Raw genomic sequence first — 20,638 nt, 5'->3', positions numbered from 1 at the left:
TTAAAAGCAAAACCACCAGCTGTAGTGCTAAAAGCAGTTGAGTTTGTGGTTGTTGTCTCATGTTCCTTTTTTTTTTGTGGTGTGCTTTTTCTCTGCTATGGAGACAGGTTGAAGAACTGAAGGAAACAGTGAAAGAAGAGTTCATGCCCTGGGTATCACAGTATCTCGTGATGAAGAGAGTCAGTATTGAGCCAAATTTTCACAGCTTATATTCAAACTTCCTTGACACTCTTAAGAATCCAGAATTTAATAAAATGGTTCTGAATGAAACTTACAGAAATATCAAGGTGAGTAGCACCAAGTTTTCTAATACTTGGGTAGGTTTTGAGATCTAGAAGTATGCTGTTCTCAGGCCATTTGCTTCCTGTGCTGCTGATCTTCAGAAATGGAGTATCTTGGAAAAATCTACTTCAGCTTAAGCTAACAGTTTACTGTATGAGTACTGGGATTCTTCTGTTTTCAGTCAGAAATAATTAAGATGGTATGTCTGTATTTAAGTTGTTTTTTTCTTTCGTATGGCTTCTAAATCTGTGTGAGGCCTGCAAATTACAGCAGGGAAAATTTCTTTGCAGCCTAGTTATTTTGTGGGGCAGAATATCAGGATGAGAACCACACTCTGCTGTTTTGGTCAAAGAAAAAAGAGGAGAGGGAGCTATAGAAAACAGAGGTGTAACAACTAAAAATAATTAGAAGACTAAATTAACGTGATTGTGAAGAGGTGGGAGAAGATGTAGACCCGATGAGATGAGTGAGTGAATCAAGTTTGTCAAGGAAGCACTATTTTTAAACCTGTTGGTGGATTTTCCTGGCCTCCATGGGTTACGCTGTAGTGCAAAAGAATCTCCTGGCTCTTTGGAGTATAGTTGGCCTTCTGTTTGGCTGATGCTGCTCTGAAGCTAAGGGACAGAGCTAGCAGTAGAATGCTGAAGCATGATTTAGGTCTTGAAATAAGAATTAAATCACTTCCCAGGAAATGCCTTCAGGTCTGCAATGAAGTGTTAAGCAGCATTGCCTTCACAAGTTACATTTTGCTGAGTAGCCGTAGCAGCCTTATCAGTATCTGGAAAGCTCTGGAAAGGCATAATCCTTTCTGATCCTCCTTGAGTAAAGGAATTTTGAAGTCATTACAAGGCAGGTTGGTGGGGTGTTACCTTGAGGGTAAAGGCTGCTCTTGAATATCTCTGTAATGGGACTGGAGCTCAGAACTTCGTGTTCCGAAGCTTTGCTTGGGATCAGAGCAGCTGTTTGATTTGGTTTTGAGTCTGATTATCTTCCAGTTGTTGCTTGAGTTGCTTTTTTCATTAGGTGCTACTGACATCAGATAAGGCTGCAGCCAACTTCTCCGACCGTTCCTTGTTAAAGAACCTTGGTCACTGGCTGGGGATGATTACACTGGCTAAAAACAAGCCCATCTTGCACACGGTAAGCTTCTGTCTTCACAGACTTGCTTGATGCAAGCAGCAGCACAGGCTGTTTGAGAAATGATACCACCAAAATGAATGAGGTAATCTTATGTCAAAATGTCTATCTGTGAATCTGTTCAAATGAAAGACTGATCCTTAGCAGCCTGTAAAATTCGAGGACTGACTTGACCCAATTTTGCCATTCTATCCTATAAGAAAATAACATGTAAATAGAATTTCTGCAATGTTGTTGGTGTTTTTCTCTGCCCTCTTACCCTTTTTAATTGTTGATGGTGTTTTTCAGGATTTGGATGTGAAGTCACTACTACTGGAAGCATATGTTAAGGGACAGCAGGAATTGCTTTATGTAGTACCATTTGTTGCCAAAGTCTTAGAATCCAGTGTCAGGAGTGTGGTAAGTGACTTTATGCTGGGATTTATTGCTCAAGTAGCGACATAATTTCTGCAGTGCTTAAGTAGTGCTTCTCATTAAATCGGATTAATTTCATGGCAGTGGGGTGAGAAGGGATATCAGGGCTTAAAGTGAGTTCCATTTTGAGGGGAAGTATGTGTCTCGTGTAGTTCTTCGGTTATTCTGTGCTTTTTGGGTTTTTTCAGCCTAAACAGATTATGTTGGCTGAACTGTACTGTAGTATCCCCAGACAGACTGCTGTTGAGAAATGAAAGGATGCCATTGAAGGGATTCTAGGATCTATTTCTTATTTGGGTGGATTTATTTCCTTCCACCCTCAGCATGCCTCTTGTCTCCAATGAGCTCTTTTTAGTTCTGCTTGACTGTACAGCTGGTCTCTCAGAAGGGCCTAGTCATTGTGTTTCCAGTTCAGTGTCCAGCTTGCTTGTTCATCTAGTTCCTCTCAATGCTAAAGCAGCTCTGCCTGCAACTGAAGTGCAAACTTCAGTTTTCTGTGTCTGTATGGGCACAGAATGGTTCAGTTTCAAAACATAACGGTCTTAAGTTAACTAAACCATTCCAGAACACTGTGTAATGCTGCTCTTCGTTTTCTCTTGTAGGTCTTCAGGCCTCCAAACCCATGGACAATGGCCATTATGAATGTTTTAGCTGAGCTGCATCAAGAACATGATCTAAAAGTAAACTTTTTTCTTTGCTATTCCTACTGAGCTTGAGGTTTTCTTGACATACCAGTCAAGAAAGGTGTTGTGAAGGACCAAATTTCACTTCTCACTTTATGGTGCGAAGAACTGAGCATTGCTAACTTAGTAAGAACTTGGATGAATCTTGATTTCTGTGAGGTTAATGTGCAAGATGATTGTCTAACCCTCACTTGCCTATCCATGTCCTTAAAAACAAACGAAAAACAACCATGAATTAGAACAGGAGGCTTGGGATTTGAGCAGCCAGTAAATGTTTTGGGTTTTTTGCCTTGTGACGTAACCTAAACTAGAATTGTTGTGCAGTTGAATCTGAAGTTTGAGATCGAAGTGCTCTGCAAGAATCTTGCCCTGGACATCAATGAGCTGAAACCTGGAAGTCTCCTGAAAGATAAGGATCGTCTGAAAAACCTGGATGAGCAGCTGTCTGCTCCGAAAAAAGACGTGAAGCAGCCAGAAGAGCTACCACCCATCACAACCACCAGTAAGTACATTTCAGATCGAACTCAAAACCATGCTGTGCGAAGTTTAAGACAGGCTATGCTGTTGCAGAGAGGAATGTGAAACCATCTGCGCTGCTGTAACATTACTGAAAGCTTAGAATCATTAGAACAGTTTTGTAATAGAAGGAAGCAAACAGAATTAGGAGATGGGAGAGGAATGGAAGCCATCCTGAGGACTAATTCTGCATGTACTGTGTGTACCTGCTCTTTAGAAGGGAGTGAAGCTGGGAGATAGATTAATGAGATTGTAGCAGGGTTCAAACCCTGCTATAACAAACAGCTGCCAAAACATACTGAAGTTAGCTTGGTACTAGACACTGTGGAGGTGGGAAAAATTGCTAGGTATGTGTGGGAGGCTTTATGATCAAGACTTCATCACTTACTGGTTTAAATGAGGGGCGTGCTTCCATTATAATCACTTGCTTTTTCCTAATGGTTCAAAGTAAACATTTTTCTATTCTGACAGCTGCTTCTACAACTCCAGCTACCAGCACCACTTGTACAGCCACGGTTCCTCCACAGCCTCAGTACAGTTACCACGACATCAATGTCTATTCCTTAGGAGGGTTGGCTCCACACATTACCTTAAATCCAACGGTAAGTGTTAGTGCCGATTTGGTTTGCTGAAAGTGTTCTTGCTTCTTGGCACTGACACATATCTCAGCTGGTGGGTGTGACTTGTCAGAATTTGAAGCTATTTCTTGGGGAATCCCTTCTCAAATGTAACAGGGAGGGTGAGTGCTATCAAATAACCAGAGGGAGAATTTGGGGAGTTAGTAGTGATTGTGTTACCTAACAGGCTCTCAAATGATCTTGCACTGTAGGGTGTTAATATCTACATTAATTTCGTCAGTAGATGTCAGCTGGGGCAGTTGCCAGGACTTGCTTGCTCCTTCTGACCAGTCAGTGACTTAGCTCTTCATTTGGTCTTTGCTCCATGCTCAGCTGCAGCTTTGGAAGAAAACCTGTCACACATCTGTTTCAGAATGATCAAAAGATGTTGTAATAGCTGCATGAGGAGCAAGCTGTGACAACATACTTAAAAGACGTTTGGAAAATGCGAATGCCTAAGGTAGGCTGAACATAGCAAGCCAGAATACTAACGAAACTTTCCCAATGCTCCTCCAGATCCCGCTGTTCCAGGCCCACCCCCAGCTGAAGCAGTGTGTGCGGCAGGCTATAGAGCGAGCGGTGCAGGAGCTCGTGCACCCGGTGGTCGATCGGTCCATCAAGATTGCCATGACTACCTGTGAGCAGATAGTCAGGAAGGACTTCGCGCTGGATTCAGAGGAGTCGCGAATGCGTGTGGCTGCGCACCACATGATGCGGAACCTGACTGCTGGGATGGCCATGATCACCTGCAGGGAGCCTTTGCTCATGAGCATAGCTACCAACTTGAAGAACAGTTTCGCTACTGCACTGAGGGTAAGAGTTGCATCATCAGAAACTTCTTTGCAACTTCACAGGGCTGTGGATATCCAGCACTGGCAGCTCTGTTCTCTACCCAGATTAATATGGCGCAGCTAATCTGGTGTGGAGATGAACTGTGTTGAAATAACAGCTCACATCCTGTAGTCTTAAGCCTGTAAGGTGGACGTGACTTCATTGCACTTGAGCTTCCTGAGCTGTTTGCCCCGTGTGCTATCGAGTTTGATCGCATCATGGAAGCTTTGGAGTGGTTATCTTTCTGTGGCTTTTCAGGTAGATAAGGAAGGGTGGAGAGGATTGAATTGATTCTGGGATTTTCTAGTGATAGATTATCACGGTATGCATGTAAGCTTTAGGCGGATTTCATTCAGTTCTGCTGTTAGCAGATAAGTAGTTAAGACTGTTCTGAACAGCTTTTCCACTCACTGGCTTCTTTAGAGGATATTTTAAAGTCTCTTTTTTTTAACAAGCAAAGTTTGAGCTGAAGTCCTCGTTTTTCCCCTCTTTGTTAAGTGGAACACAGTTCATGAACTGCTAGCCAGAACAGCAGCTGCTACCCAGAAGATTGCTGTGCTTGCTATTGGTGTCACAACAGGCACAGACCTTGGAAAGATGGAGACTTTTTTTGCTATTCCCTGGAACAATAGCAAAGTTGAAGGGCTGTGTACCTCTTTAGGGCGTGTTGCTATTGCCCATCTAGCAGGGAGTGGCACCGTGAAGGCCCTTTTGCAATGGAGTTGCTCTCTGCTCAAGAGGGCAGATTGTAAAGGTCTGAAAGGAGTACGAAGTGTTAGTAAGGCTCCCATGCCCAGGTATGGGCTGAATGATTTGTGACCTAACTTACCTGCCTCAAGCCCTGTAGACCCTCTCTTCAGAGCTTCAGATAACCTGATTGCCAAGATCAGAAACTGGTTGCTTTCTCTTCAGTAGCAAGTCTGGGCTTACAGATGGTGTAGCAGAAACGTATGAGTTCTGTGGCATCAATCTTAAGTAAAAATTAAGGATGGGAGTAAACAGTACTGCTTTGTTAACGTGGGAACTTAGTCTGTGACTGCTGTTAGCACCTTTTGCTTATTATTCCTCAGAGCTTGTGTGTGAAGGTAGTAACCACAAAAAAGCAAAGAAACTAAAAAAAAAAAAAACCAAACCCCTGTCGAGAGAGACACACATACTTCAGGATGAGATGTTGCTGTCATTGGATGTGACCACAGTTCAGACAGGGAAGCAACTGGAGGAATGCTTGTTATCTCTTGGGTGGCATGAGATGGCAGAAGTGAGGCAGGGTGAATGCAAGCCAGTGGCATTACAGCTCTGTGTATCTGCTAGGTTCCTACATATGTGGCAGAAAGTAATTCATGCTTTCTGGAAGACTTGGTGCTAATGTATTCTGTATTTGCAAAATGTCACGACTTTATTGGTATAGATCCATTTGTAGTCCAAGGAAGTTTTTTGATGGCATAATTACAGAGTGTTGTGCTGCAGGAGAAAGTGCTGCACAAGATGTTTAAAAATTCACATCTGGCTTACCAAATGAAGAGGGTTAACATGGCAAGAATTTGTTTTGTCTGAAAGAAGCAGTATAATTTTCAGGGAATAATAAAGTAGGGGTGGATTTTAGTGGGCGAAGAAGTCCAAGGAGATTGAACTGTTTGCATTTATACATGTGTTCCAGTGGAACTGGCTGCTTTACACCCTGGCACATAGGTCCATCTATTCAGTTTTCTCTTAAAGCAGACTCTCAAGGGAAGTTCTATATATATATATATAGATAGGTAGAGATATATGAGAAAGGGAGCCCGCTGGAGAAATGTTTAGCACCTCTGCTTTGCATTGAGTGAGCCACTTATGTTTCTGATTGCAGCCTAGGTGGTGGAAAAACCCTCAAGCCATGACAGAAGGGTTTCTTTTCCTTCATTAGTATCTGTTATGAGTTCAGTCATGCTCTGGAGATAAGCTGGTGGGGAAGGAGGGAAACCTCCTGCTGTTCTGTTCCTTGCTGAAAGTCTTTACTGTTGTCTTTGCTTATGTTTTATTCAAAGCTATGCAAAAAATATTTATTATTGTGTATTCCATGCAAAGACAGCGCATTCCTAAGAAGGTTCCTTTATTATTGCTGGTGTTCTGTGTGTGCAGCAGTGCAGATATTAGGACTGGCTATATGTAAGGAAAATGCCTTCACCGATTGTCCTGGTTTTCAATAGGCAGCCTCCCCACAACAGAGGGACATGATGGAGCAAGCAGCTGCCCAGCTAGCGCAGGATAACTGTGAGCTGGCATGCTGCTTTATCCAGAAGACAGCTGTGGAAAAAGCAGGCCCTGAAATGGACAAGAGGCTGGCAACTGTGAGTATGGGACTGCTGCCTTCTCAAAGGTTTGTGTTCTTGTAGACATCCAGACTCGGTGTCTAAAATGCAATGTATTTGGCTCTCTTCACCAGGAATTTGAGCTCAGAAAACATGCTAGACAAGAGGGCCGTCGGTACTGTGATCCTGTTGTGTTAACTTACCAAGCTGAACGGATGCCAGAACAGATCAGGTTAAAGGTGAGGATATTAAGTGAGCTATTTTCTGATGCTATGCTTCCCCTTCTGATGACGAAGAGAGAAGCACACTGCTTCAGATAAGCAGTTCTGCATGTTGTTAGTCATGTCTAACATAGAAGCTGCTATTAGCTTGATTGGCAGTGGAAACACATAAATAAGTTGTTTCAGAATGTATTCATATCATTTTCTTTGATTGCTTGAGGAAGTTCTTTCTCATGTTCTCCTCTGCTCTTGCTTTCACTAAAAGAAAAGACCGTTGTATTGTTTCCCATTCATCCCTTTAACAGGCATTCTCTTGTGCCTCTGAGAAGCATAGGGTCAGTATTCAGTTTGCTGTGTTTCTGGGAATAAGTTGCCATAATCTAGCAAAATCCTTGTGTTGGGAGGTCTGGCAGGAGGGATATGGCCTCAGCACAGAGCAGCAGAATCTTATTGCTCAGTATTAGGTCGCTCTGTTACAAAAGCGAGTGAGCAGCTACCTGTCATGCAAACTGCCCTCATTCCTTATTGCCATGGTGCTTAGCAAAGATATTAATGCATTTTCTTCTTTATTGCAAAGGTTGGAGGTGTGGACCCAAAACAGCTGGCTGTTTACGAAGAGTTTGCACGCAACGTCCCCGGCTTCTTGCCTACCAATGACTTGACTCAGCCTACAGGATTCTTGGCTCAACCTATGAAGGTAGAGATTTCTAATTGTCTCAAGTACCGTAGCCCTTCTGATGAACGTTGCAGAGCTCGTGTCCTTTGATGGAAGACTAGTAAGAATTAGGCATTTGCATTGCTTGGGAATACTGGCTGAAGGGTTCATTCATCTTAAATTGTCTGGAAGTCCAACTGATGGCATCTTAAAGCTGTTCTTACAGGCAGTCTCAGGTTTTTGTAGTGTAAATTGGAACCAGATATACAAGTTAGGATTTACTACATGTGGTTTTGGTAGTGGTGAAAAGGTTACTTTTGGGGAAGGTCGTGTATAGCAAGCACTCATTTTGAGGTAATAGGTTCTTGAATGCGTTCTTGATCTTAAGGACTACTAAAATTGTTTGCTGGTTATTTCTACAGCTTAATTTGATCATAAATATGTGTTTGAAATGCAATTAAAATGCATGAAAGTATTGTAGAGGACTATGTTCTGGGTGCTCTGAGTTCTGAAGCAGAAGAGCCAATCAGTATGAGTTTGACAGACGTGGTCCTTGTGGAAAAACCACTGATTCCCACTTTCTCTTATGCAGCAAGCTTGGGCCACTGATGATGTAGCACAAATCTATGACAAATGCATGACAGAACTGGAGCAGCACCTGCAGTCCATTCCCCATACTCTGGCCATGAATCCTCAAGCTCAAGCATTACGCAGCCTGCTGGAGGCTGTGGTGGTAGCTCGGAACTCCCGTGATGCCATTGCAGCTCTTGGACTGCTGCAGAAGGTGAGTGTTAACAATCCTGCCCCAACTGGCCTCGAATTTATTGCTCCTTAGGCTTGTTGGTTGTCTTGTGGTGGCTTCGTATCTTCATGCATCCTGTGGAGTTTGCTTGGTGAATGAAACTGAACAAGTGCTATCTTTGGAAATTTAGTAAATAATACTGGAAGAGGGCTTTCTGTTCCCTTAATATGGGATGTGCTCTGGCTGGGCTGCTGCAGGAAGAAGTGGGTACAGCATCCTGAGATTAGGGAGTCTTGTCCACAGGTGGCAAGTCGAGAGCTGTTGCAGCTGGGAGTAGTCACTGATTTGAAGATGATTTGGAGGCTAATAAAGCATTTGACCTGCCCTTGTAAGTGGGTAGCATGGGGCTTTGTGCTGGATTTATAGCAGCACAGATTTGCTTCATATTTAGTGGCAACTGATGAATATGTCCTCATCTGCTCGTTCACTTCCCTCTCCTCTGGGACAGGGAGAAGACAGGGAAGGCAAAATGACTTTTGCATTGAGATGACGATGACTTAATAGGGGAACCAAAAGCTGTGTGCACAAACAAGGCAAAAACGAGAAAAATAAAACTAAATAAAACTACATCCCATCAGCAGGCAGATGGTGAGCTGCTTCCTGGAAATCAGCCTCAGCAAGCATAACAGCTGCTTGGGAAGACAAACATCACAGTGACTGCCTTCCCCTAATCATCCTTTCCCTAAGCTTTTAGCACAGAGCATGATGTCACACAGCATGGAATATTCCTGTGGTCACTTTGTGCCTGCTGTGCTGGCTCTGCACCCTCCCAGTCGGTTGTGCACTACCAGCCTTCTCACTGTGGGGGAGGCAGAATGGGAAAGAGAAAACCTTAATGCATTGTACAGACTGTTCAGCAGCTGCCCAGATATTGTTGTCAACACTGTTTCAGCAGCAAACCTTAAACATAGTATCCTGAGGGCTGCTGTGAAGAGAATTAACTCCATCGCAGCCAGACCTAGTGAGCTATACCAGGTGGGGAGTGTTGCAGTGAGCTGTGACATGAACTGGCATCAATGCCTGTGCAGTAACTTCCATTTCACGCAGATTACTACAGGTGCATCAGAGTGCAGCAGCTCTTTGTCTAAGGAATCTGGAAGGTGTTCTCTGTCAGACTATGTACACCTTCCTTCATGTGGTTTCCCATGAGCCATACACTTCTTAGGAGGCTTTGACTTGTGCGGAATCTGCAGCAGAAGCTGACGCTGACTAAAGTGATTATTTGACTGCTGAGTGGTAACTGCAGCTGATCCGGTTTCATGTCAGATTTAGAAGAGGACTTGGTTTTTCCTCTGCTAACAGGTTGCGTCTGTTCTAGGCTGTAGAGGGCTTACTGGATGCCACCAGTGGGGCAGATGCTGACCTCCTGCTTCGCTACCGCGAGTGTCACCTGCTGGTGCTGAAGGCTCTGCAGGACGGCCGTGCATATGGATCTCCGTGGTGTAACAAGCAGATTACTAGGTCAGCTGTGGCACAGTAGGGTCTCGTCTTCTGGGAGTTACTGCGTTGTTCTGAATTGCTTGCTTGTTAATGCTTTGAATCACTGCAGTTTAGACACAAAGCGGTGTTTTTAATGTTAAAAGTAACTAGAGCTTCTGTTAACACGGATTCATCCTAGAATGTGGTAGAAATCTGTTATGGATTGAAGCATTAGAGACTCTCTTTTTTCCCATTTTGTAGAGACTCTCTCCACTTGCTGTCACAAACAATGCGACGTGGTGTATGCCTGCAGCAGAAGCACTTGTGCTTCAGCTAGACAGCTATCCCACTTTGTGCTTAGAAGAGGGGCTTCTTGTGCTGAATAAACTGAATCTCATGGGCTGTTGTGGCCAGTAGTGCAAGGCAACAAATGCTTGAGGACTGTTCCCAACCCAGAAAGTTATCTCACAGAATGCTCCAGAAGAGGCTTCTTCTGGGGCAAGTAATGAGCTGCAGTGGATTGCAGAGACTCTTAAATGTTAGACTTGATCTGCTTCGCTTAAACTGTGTGGTTTAAGTACACTTGTGAAAAGAAATCAAATTCTTTTAGGTGCCTGATTGAATGTAGAGATGAGTACAAGTACAATGTGGAAGCTGTGGAGCTGCTAATCCGCAATCACCTGGTTAACATGCAGCAGTACGATCTTCACCTGGCTCAGGTAAAGAGAGCCTGCTTTTTGGGGGGGGAAAGTTATGGTCAGTCTTAAGAGTAGTGGTCAGCCACGAGGGGAATGGTTGAACTTCATGATCCTAATGCCTTTTTGATTTTTGCCAGTCCATGGAGAACGGCTTGAACTATATGGCTGTGGCATTTGCCATGCAGTTGGTGAAGATCCTTCTGGTGGATGAGAGAAGTGTCGCCCATGTAACAGAGGCAGATGTGTTCCACACGATAGAGACGCTCATGAGGATTAACGCTCATTCCAGAGGGAATGCCCCAGAAGGGTGAGCCTGCAATACCATGCAGTACATTACTTCTGCTGTGCTCGTTTATGATTTGAAATGTTACCTAGTTGGTGTCTTACATCCGTAAATCATAGAGCTTTAAACATCCTCTGTGGCTGTGGCCTCTGTCGGTTCAAAACGTTCTGTTATTTTTATGTAATTGCTCTGATGTCATCAAAAGAGAGGCAGTTGCAGCATGACTTCAAATTGAATGCTTGTGCAGCAAAATTTCTGTGCACTCTGCTCCGAAGTACCGTGGAGCTGTGAGATACCCACCTGAATTCCTGCTTTCTCAAATCTAGGCAGTGTTGTCACCCTTGAATTTTTAACTCTCGTATGTATTAATGTGTTAATCACAAGATATTAATCAAATTATACTAACTCCAGCGCTTCAGCCAGGCCCTTTAGCATTGGCACATCAGAATTTCAGCACTTTAGAGCTTCTCAAGTCCCCAACAGTGAAGCTGTTAGCAGTGCTTGTGGTGCTTCCCTGCAATACATTGTTGCATGGATTGAAGTGTAACCTCAGAGCTTGTGTGATGACAGTGCTTTTTTGCCTTTCCTCATAAATGTGGCTGCTTTCAAGACCTTCTACTGCTAGTGAAGAAGATAAAAAGATGATATGCATGTGGAATGTGCTTTCTTTTAACTATATTTGGTGAAGCTTCCAGTTCACATGCCTTCTTGGGACTGGGAGAAAGAATTCTAACCCAGCTCTTGCTCTGATCTGTTGCGTTAGATTACCCCAGTTGATGGAAGTGGTCCGATCAAACTACGAAGCAATGATTGACCGTGCTCACGGAGGTCCCAATTTCATGATGCATTCTGGAATTTCCCAAGCCTCTGAGTATGATGATCCGCCAGGTCTGAGGGAGAAGGCAGAATACCTGCTGAGGGAGTGGGTGAACCTCTACCATTCAGCTGCAGCGGGCCGCGACAGTACCAAAGCGTTCTCTGCGTTTGTTGGACAGGTAGAGCTTTTGGAAAGAAAGGTGCTTTTTATTCAACATAAGTAGGGTGTGATGCCCTCCATTTTAAAGCAGTTATAACCAATGTTAGACATCTTCTTTGAAACTTGCAGGTGTGTGACGGATGACTGTCAAAATTCTGCCTTCCTTTGAAGTTTTGTAGAAATCTCTGCCCTTTGGCTTCAGATACTTCAGCACTAAGCTGTGCATTCAGGCCCAGGGTTTTGATGCAAGCCCAGTGGGATAAGAAATTCAAGGGAGTTAACAGTTGGCAGTAGTTCTCACATGCTCTCTAATGAAGCTTGACTAACGTTGCTCCTTGTAAGTAGCAGTAAAAGCTCTCGATGGTCTACAGAACAAATTACTCAGAGATGCAGCTGAATTGTTTCAGACCATGTGAACAAGGAAATCTTTTCTGACTGGAATCTTTAGGGAGGAAAAACTTGAAACTTCATTAGCTAAAGTGGAATCTAAATCTAAACAGCCAGCCCCTCCAGCATTTCAGTCTGGGGCATCCTGATAGATGGGATGAGCTATGCATCTGTCATCCAGTTGTGACTAAGAGGAGATGCACTCAGTAAACCAACATGCAGGGCTACAGCTGCAGTTGTTATCCTGAAACTGTATTCCTAGTTGCTGCTTGAGTGCAGCTACAAGAAGCCCCTGATTTGCACTGTTTGTATGAAGTTCTTAAAATTCAGCACTAATGTCACAGAAATGATAGATTTTGCTGCCAGTCTTTGCAGTTCAAGCTAGGAAATATGCCTAACATCCTTGACTGTTGCAGTGATTTTGTTCTTAGTTGCCTCATGTGTCTTGTAGCCATATCTTTGTTAATCTGGTTCCCTACTGCAGAGAGCATCTTCTCCAAATGTTTTGTGTTAAACTGGCTTCTTTAAAAAGAGATTTTACCTCTCTTAGTTCCCATCTCGTGTAACCCCATTTTATACCTTAGAAGTATACTTATACACTGTACTATACTACAGTGTGCTCCTAATGCTCAGTGTTCTTGTGCCCTACTTCACTGTTTGACCACACTTGTTTGCTTACCTCCTGTAAGCATCTGATCAGATAAGAAATAGCAATCTGAATTCATGAAACTGGAGTATATATATAATGTAATTTTTTCCTTACAGGAAACAGATGTGTTTTTAAAAGAAGCATTTTGTAATAAATGCATTAAACGAAGTTTTGATTTAAAATTACCTTAACCTGGTTACTTGGAGAGATGACACTTCCTTCCCATTAGGTGTTGGGGCAAGAAGGAGCATACATCTGTGAAGGCAGATACGAATTCCCTTTTATTTAAGAAAATACTCTTCCAGAAATATTAGAAATTCTCTAAGCTCGTGATTGTGCTATTTTTTATAGCTTTGTGTTTGTGCAGTAGGAGTTCAGAAGTAAGATGCTGTACTGAAAACTTAGAGGTTCCCTGTAGTAGAACTTTGGTTTAAGTTTGGTGGCTTCAATACTGTGAGTAACAAAGAGGCCTCTTGATGTGTATGTTACTAAATCATGATTCCCCCAAAAGGAGGGGAAAAACCAAACCCAACCTATCTCTGCAAGCTGTGTTCCTGTAAGGAAAGCTCATTATCCACGTGTGGTTTGTTTGTACAGGGTATTGCCACAAAACAGTGATGGTTCCTGAGCTGGTGGCTGAATTCTGCCCTTCCCACAGCTTGCGCTGCCCTACTTGGGCTCTTGAAGGCTCCACAGACCAAACTGCTGCTGCCTTTTGCTGCCCTTTGTGCAAGGTTGAGTGCTGGTAGCAGAAGTGATACTGAACAGGCTTCTCAGCTCTGCTGATGATTGAAAGGTGTTTAAGATCAAAGACTCTATTTGGGAGCAAACGGCCTTGCTAAATTTTTGTGCCACCCTCAAGTTGCATTAGAAACATTCACCTTGGGGTAGAATAGTGGAAGAATAATGCTTGTTGCAAGTGTTTGAAATAAGTTGTAGAATGAACTTCTTGCGTTTACGGTTCTGAGGGTTTTTCCTTTCCCTGACAGATGCACCAGCAAGGGATCCTGAAAACAGATGACCTGATCACCCGCTTTTTCCGGCTTTGCACTGAAATGTGCGTTGAAATCAGCTATCGTGCTCAGGCTGAGCAACAGCACAACCCTGCTGCCAACCCCACTATGATCCGAGCCAAGTGCTACCACAATCTGGATGCCTTTGTGCGGCTCATTGCACTGCTGGTGAAGCACTCTGGAGAAGCAACCAACACCGTTACGAAGATCAACCTCCTGAACAAGGTTGTGGAACCATCTTTGTAGTCTTTGCACTTAAAGCAAATAATGGTGTGTGTGCTTTCACTGGAAGAGATACGTTGAGCTCAGTGTGGGCTACTGCTAAAATAGCAGATGAGGACTTGAATGTGTTGGTCACTGAATAGAGAAATTGAGTGGAATATCAAGATGCCAAGTGGCTTTCTCTCAAAGATTTCTGTCAAACCTGAAACTCACTTTTGTGCCTTGAAACGGAAAAGGCAACTGTCAGTGTTTTCAGCTGATATTCTAAACCGTTAGAAAGTGTGGTTTAGGGTTGGTAGCTTTGTGGGTGTGTGCCTTTTTGGGTTTTGGTGGTTGGTGTTTGTTTTTTTTTTCTTTTGAGGACCTTGCCTGTGCTTTTATACTACTTGGTTTTTGGTTGGGTGTTCAGCAGTGCTCATTCAGTCACTGTGATCCACAGGACGGGAGAGCAAAGTGTCAGTGCTTGGGGATTGCTGATGAAGATTGTAGTTTTATCTGACAACTGGAATTTTTGGTTCTTATCTGTGATCTGACCTGCCGTTATTCTTGCTGTCACTGCTGAATTTCATGGCTCTCTTTAGGTTCTTGGTATTGTGGTGGGAGTTCTTCTGCAAGACCATGACATTCGGCAGAGTGAGTTTCAGCAGCTTCCTTACCATCGTGTTTTCATCATGTTGCTGTTGGAATTAAATGCTCCTGAGCATGTGTTGGAGACCATCAACTTCCAGACACTCACAGCTTTCTGGTACGTATTTGATCCCAGTACTTCTCCTTTCCTGGTAGGATCAAGAATTTTTTTTTTATTTAAAGGCTTATCTGATTGTTCCATGTGGTGGCTTATTCGCATTCAGAATAACTGGTTCTCCTTAGACTGTCCACTTGCTTGTTTTAAGGAAGGTCACTGGTAAAATAATGCTGAAATGCCTTGCTTTTTAGGGCTGTGTATGTTTTCCATCAGTGTTATGAAAAGCAGTCTTATTGCTGTGCACTTCTAACCTGCTCTAACTTTTCTTTCAGTAACACATTTCACATCCTGAGGCCTACAAAAGCTCCAGGTTTTGTTTATGCCTGGCTGGAACTGATCTCCCACCGGATATTTATTGCAAGAATGCTGGCACATACACCACAGCAGAAGGTGTGGCTGCAGTTCATCTTTCCTGAAATAAAAAGCTCACCCAGAAGGATGCCTACTGGCGTGATGCTGTTTCACATCTCTTGAAGTGCACTAGTAGCATGGCTGTTCTGTTTTTGTCTCCTGTATTCACAGTAACCTAACTGCATGGAGGAGAGGCTTGATGTCAATAAGCTGTTGTGTATAGGGTGGTTGGAATTTAACAAACACAAAACTTGCCAAAGTCTGGAAGAGCTGTAGTCTAGACTGAATGCTGTCATCTCAGTACAGCGTGTTGAGTGTTCAAGAAAAACCCATAATATACAGTGTGCAGCTAAGCTCCTTGAAATGAGCTATGCTGCTGTCACTAACAGAGCTAGCAGTAGGACTTAAGTTGGGATCCAGGTTTATATGAACACCTACTTAATTATGGCTTTGAACTAGAGATTCCTGCTCTTCATTGCACGCTCACCTCTTGCTGTTTTTTCTTGGCAGGGTTGGCCTATGTATGCCCAGTTATTGATCGATCTTTTCAAGTACTTGGCTCCTTTCCTCAGAAATGTGGAACTCAGCAAACCTATGCAAATTCTTTACAAGGTAAATATGTGTAAATATGTATCAGGTAACAGGTACTTCCAGCCAGAATCTGAAAGTAGAATTGGTGTGGAAATATATATTCTGGTAGGGAAATAGTCTTTACTGTTCCATTGGGGTTTGTTTTTCAGTTAGATGCATACTAGGTGTGGGACAGAAACAGGCTGCCTTCCTAGATTGGTTTCTCTCTCTTTATGCTACCCACACGACTTAGAAGGGTGGTTTTGCAAGCTCTTGGGAAGTTTCAGCAATTAGGAACCTCTTCTATTCATGTTGAAGCTGCTGTATTTTGTTTTGCAGGGCACTCTACGTGTGTTGCTGGTCCTATTGCACGATTTCCCAGAATTTCTTTGTGACTACCATTATGGGTTCTGCGATGTCATCCCACCTAACTGTATTCAGCTAAGGAATCTGATCCTGAGTGCCTTCCCACGGAACATGAGGCTTCCAGACCCTTTCACCCCCAATCTAAAGGTAAGACTTGTTGCAGTTGGAAGCATAAAACTTGCCTCTGTTCTGGATTGGCTTTTCTAGCAACAGATCTTTACCTTGCCTGCAAAACGTGTGCAGATTCAACCCATAAGGACAGGTCATTGAGACTTTTATTACCTGAGAACTGCATCAGTGAGAGCCTACCTTTAGCATGGAAAGCCAGAGGGCTTTTCCAAAGGGAAACTGATGTTGTGGTGTCCCTAGGACTGATCCATGGTGTTGGAGCAAGGGCATCTTCGTCATTGTACTAATTGCTCGTTGACAGACTACTGAAGTAATCTTTGTGGCTTTGTTTCAAAGTTCAGCTAACAACTGTTGTTAGAATTCTGTTCAGCACACGTTGAGCTGTACAAGCATTTCATGCTGTGCAGGATGCGTGAGGCCTTGAGTTCAGTTATGTAATTGTCAGAGAGCTGGCATGTCCAAGCACTAAATCAGAATTATTTTTCTTAATGAGAAACAGATGCTGTCCTGTCTTAACGTAATGAGATAATTTACCATTCTGAAGCCAGCTTCTTGCATGATGAGGGGGGACTTCGAGAAGAGTTGATCTCATTAGGTGCTTGGATGTACACCGGTCTCCTAATCATGGAAGGATTGTGGCTGCACGAACTTCCTCAGACTGCTTTGACGCTGATCTGCTTTTGTAATTTGTTCCTTTACTGATTGCTTATGGTTTAGCTGACTGGGCTTTCTCTTAACAGGTGGACATGTTGAGTGAAATTAATATCGCTCCACGAATACTCACCAATTTCACTGGAGTGATGCCGCCTCAGTTCAAGAAAGACTTGGATTCCTATCTCAAAACCCGTTCTCCAGTCACTTTTCTGTCTGACTTGCGCAGCAACTTACAAGTGAGTGACTGCTTTCTGAGGATGTTGGATCTAGGAAGTGTTATGAGACAAATGATCTTGTTGGCTGAGTCACCTTCCTTCCTAGCAGGAATCCTGTCAGTGTGTAGCAAGCATGCGTTCCTGGCAGTAGAAAAGCCCCTGAAAATGCACTTCTCCAAGAATTTCTTCTCCCTCACAGGGGAGTTCAGTGAAGCACTTTCAACGAGGTGGAATTTAGGTGGAAACAGGAATGTTGATTTTTAGCAACCCTGAACTGATCTAATCTAAAAGCAATCAACTTTATCTACATGAGCTGCCAGATGCTTCAAGTGAGAAGCTGGGGTATCTCAACCTTGGCCTCTTCTGCTTGCATGTCTCTAGGGCACAGTGTTGCAGACCATAGAGAAGAATGCAGTCAGAGTTGACTGTATCAAGCTCACTGTTGTCCCCTACCAGGTAAAGGAGTTCTGTGGCTTCCATCACATGATTCCAGTGCTGTTTGCCCAGGCCATCGTCTGATATTCAACATTTTGAATATCAGTTCAAGTTTATTGAACTTGATTGCAGTTTTTTTTTTAGATTCTAAACTTTGACTGCAAGTGAATTCATAGTTGGTAGTTAGTGAAGTCTGTGGATCCCCATGCTAATGCTTTGGGGGAAAGAGTGCACAGGAGGGGAGGGCAATCAGCCTAAAGCCCAGTTCTGAGCTGTTAGCCTACTCTACTCATTTAGCACATCACATGCTATAGCTTACAGCAGGATTCAGGACTGAAGTTGGACTTTCTCTGAGAACTGCTCCAGCATAAGCCTTCACACAAGTGCTGTCTGTTTCAGGCAGCCTATGGCACAGCTGGTGCGATCAGATTCCCTTTACCTGAGTGTTTTTTTCTTCTTTTAAGTAGGGAGAACATTAGTTGTATATCTGGTCTGTCAACACTTTACTGCTGCTTTTGAATATAGAATCACAGAACGCCTTGAATTGGAAGGGACCTTAAAGACCTCCTAGTTCCAACTCCTGTCATGGCAGGGACATCTCTCACCAGAGCAGGTGCCCATAGCCCCATCCAGGCTGGACCCGAGTATCCCAGGGATGGGGCAAACATTGCATTGCAAATGGGTAAATGGCAAATTGAATTTGCGGACGTTAAGTACGTTGCCTTCTGTACAAACAAAGAGAGATCTGGATGCTGTTGTTGTACATGTTGTCCCTTAAATTACTGAAGGAACATAGAACGTTAATGCTTTGTGTATCTTTCCTATTAGGTATCAAACGAACCTGGCAACCGCTACAACATCCAGCTGATTAATGCACTGGTGCTCCACGTCGGTACTCAGGCTATTGCGCACATCCACAACAAAGGCAGCACGCCCTCCATGAGCACCATTACCCACTCAGCACATATGGACATCTTCCAGAATTTGGCAGTGGACCTGGACACCGAAGGTGAGCTAGTTTTGTCATACCTAACTTGAAGCAGGGCTACGGGAAACGCAGATCACTCCGTGCAGCTGCTAGGGAATTCACAGTGAGTAGGGCTACGTTCAATACAGGTGCAATATTGAAACAAAATGCTCAAGGCATGCAAGGGAATGAGAAATCAGTTCAATGAAGAGGAATTATTTCTGCCCCATCAGCTTGAGTTGGTGAGGCTCTTGCATATCTTCAGCCTTTGTTTCTTGTACTTGGATGGGGGGTGCTTAGAAACCTTAATTTTAGGCAAAACTAATTGTTTCTTTTCCCCTCTTGTGTTTGGGGCAGGGTTCACCATTTGTACTCACAACTCTCCTTCTGCAGGTCGGTACCTCTTCTTGAATGCAATTGCCAACCAGCTGCGATACCCCAACAGTCATACCCACTACTTCAGCTGCACCATGCTTTACCTGTTTGCAGAGGCCAACACTGAGGCTATCCAGGAGCAGATCACAAGGTGAGAGGGGAGGCATTTAACTTGCCTGCATTCAGCTTCTTGCTTTCCTTCCCTGTTTATTTCAGACCTTTCTGTTGTAACTGTTTTGTTCTCGGACTGCAGGGTTCTCTTGGAACGACTGATTGTAAATAGGCCTCATCCCTGGGGACTCCTTATTACTTTCATCGAGCTGATAAAAAACCCAGCATTTAAGTTCTGGAACCATGAATTTGTTCACTGTGCTCCAGAAATTGAAAAGTGAGTATAACTTAGTAACAAAATCACTGAAGCAGTAGTGCTGAGTTGTACCTTGAGCTGTCGGTGCTTTGCAGTAGCAGCAGTGTTTCCTGCCATAAGAGGAGGAAACACAACCTGAGAGCAGAATGCAGAGTGATTACTGGAAGTCACAGCAGGCTGCTATGAGAGAAGCTGAATTTTTCCTGTCCTCTGTGTGTGGAAGTTTGTTCCACAGCAAAACATCATGTTCCTGAGGAGATCCTGGAGATGTTTTCTTCTAAAAAGTAGTGGAGCTGGGAACAGAGCTGCCACCAGTGCAGTACAGAGGGTTCAGAGCGGCCTGCTACACAATGCACGTGCTGTTCAAACACTGCTCTTCTGTGTTCTTATGGGGACTGAGCTGGGTGTAATGCATTTCTGAGATGTGGTAGCACTGCAGATGATCAGAACCTGGCTCCTTTGCCCACGCATTTGGTGCAAACACCTGTGATGCTGTACATCGTGGTGTATTGGATTCCAGGTAGGGAGTACAGCTGACAACTAATATTGCTCTGCTTCTGTGTTCAGGTTGTTCCAGTCGGTTGCACAGTGCTGCATGGGGCAGAAGCAAGCCCAGCAAGTAATGGAGGGGACTGGTGCCAGTTAGATGAGCTGCATCTTGTGTTGTAAATGTGCCAGCCTGGAGGCCCCTGTCCCATCGACCGACAGAAGAATCTGTAAGGCTCTTCCCGACCTTCCCAGCTCCCTCGATTGGGTACACGCCAGCGACCTGGGCTGACAGTCTGTGGGCACGTTCCAAAGTTTGAAACAAATGTTTGACTTTTGGCCAAAATTCAGAAGATGCTGTGAATATCATTTTGAACTAGTGTAAATACAAGGAACAGAAACGTTTGTCTGGACTTCTGGGTTTGTGCAAAGTGTGTAAAAGGCAAGTGGGTAACTGGTGCCTGTCCAGCTTGTAATAAAGGGGCAGCTGCTGATGCCAAGTGCTTGTCTGGGGCAGACCTCCTTGTCCTGACATTGCCAGACTCCCAAAGAATATTGAAAACCAGTTCTATTATTATGTAACTTATTTTTTTTTTTTCTTTACGTGGATGGGGGACCTTTAAATCACTTAAGTTGTTTTACAGGGAAGAAAAAAAAAAAAAAGTGGATACGTTTGGAATATGGGAATACTACGGAGTGAGGGAGGGGTGAGGGAGGGATGTGAGGTTCAGCGTTGTTGTCCCCTTTCCTCCATCAATGGCTGACGGAGCCGAGTGGCAGAACGCCTCCTTTCTGTTGGAGAAGACACACCTCAGGCCCTTTGGGAGAGGGTCAGCTGTTTTTAGTAAAGAAACCAGAGACCAGGCCTATAGCTTTTTGGTTTTT

General features: G+C 43.8%; 1 protein-coding gene across 9 annotated transcripts in view; it reads left to right on the top strand.

Annotated features, from left to right (window-relative positions):
- The window catches only part of CNOT1 (CCR4-NOT transcription complex subunit 1), a 53,098-nt gene extending 32,829 nt beyond the window's left edge, over positions 1-20,269 (top strand). For 4 of the 9 annotated variants that reach the window (XM_021408232.1, XM_021408230.1, XM_021408231.1 and 1 more), the window contains 25 exons: positions 108-287; positions 1,306-1,422; positions 1,708-1,818; positions 2,436-2,513; positions 2,841-3,018; positions 3,504-3,634; positions 4,166-4,462; positions 6,667-6,807; positions 6,903-7,007; positions 7,567-7,686; positions 8,237-8,428; positions 9,765-9,907; positions 10,476-10,584; positions 10,701-10,870; positions 11,610-11,862; positions 13,848-14,096; positions 14,675-14,838; positions 15,111-15,228; positions 15,700-15,801; positions 16,099-16,272; positions 16,995-17,144; positions 18,387-18,567; positions 18,919-19,051; positions 19,154-19,288; positions 19,835-20,269. In XM_021408232.1, the coding sequence (XP_021263907.1) occupies positions 108-287; positions 1,306-1,422; positions 1,708-1,818; positions 2,436-2,513; positions 2,841-3,018; positions 3,504-3,634; positions 4,166-4,462; positions 6,667-6,807; positions 6,903-7,007; positions 7,567-7,686; positions 8,237-8,428; positions 9,765-9,907; positions 10,476-10,584; positions 10,701-10,870; positions 11,610-11,862; positions 13,848-14,096; positions 14,675-14,838; positions 15,111-15,228; positions 15,700-15,801; positions 16,099-16,272; positions 16,995-17,144; positions 18,387-18,567; positions 18,919-19,051; positions 19,154-19,288; positions 19,835-19,913 (3,810 nt within the window). In that variant the 3' untranslated portion in view covers positions 19,914-20,269. The remainder of the gene's footprint in view (positions 1-107; positions 288-1,305; positions 1,423-1,707; positions 1,819-2,435; positions 2,514-2,840; positions 3,019-3,503; positions 3,635-4,165; positions 4,463-6,666; positions 6,808-6,902; positions 7,008-7,566; positions 7,687-8,236; positions 8,429-9,764; positions 9,908-10,475; positions 10,585-10,700; positions 10,871-11,609; positions 11,863-13,847; positions 14,097-14,674; positions 14,839-15,110; positions 15,229-15,699; positions 15,802-16,098; positions 16,273-16,994; positions 17,145-18,386; positions 18,568-18,918; positions 19,052-19,153; positions 19,289-19,834) is intronic. The other 5 variants (XM_021408237.1, XM_021408233.1, XM_021408236.1 and 2 more) reach the window with 3 other exon arrangements.

This window comes from Numida meleagris, chromosome 10 (genome assembly GCF_002078875.1).
Source record: "Numida meleagris isolate 19003 breed g44 Domestic line chromosome 10, NumMel1.0, whole genome shotgun sequence".
NCBI classification, from domain to species: Eukaryota; Metazoa; Chordata; class Aves; order Galliformes; family Numididae; genus Numida; species Numida meleagris.
The sequence above is the reverse complement of the archived record's forward strand: the minus strand, read 5'-3'. Positions and strand labels throughout refer to the sequence as shown.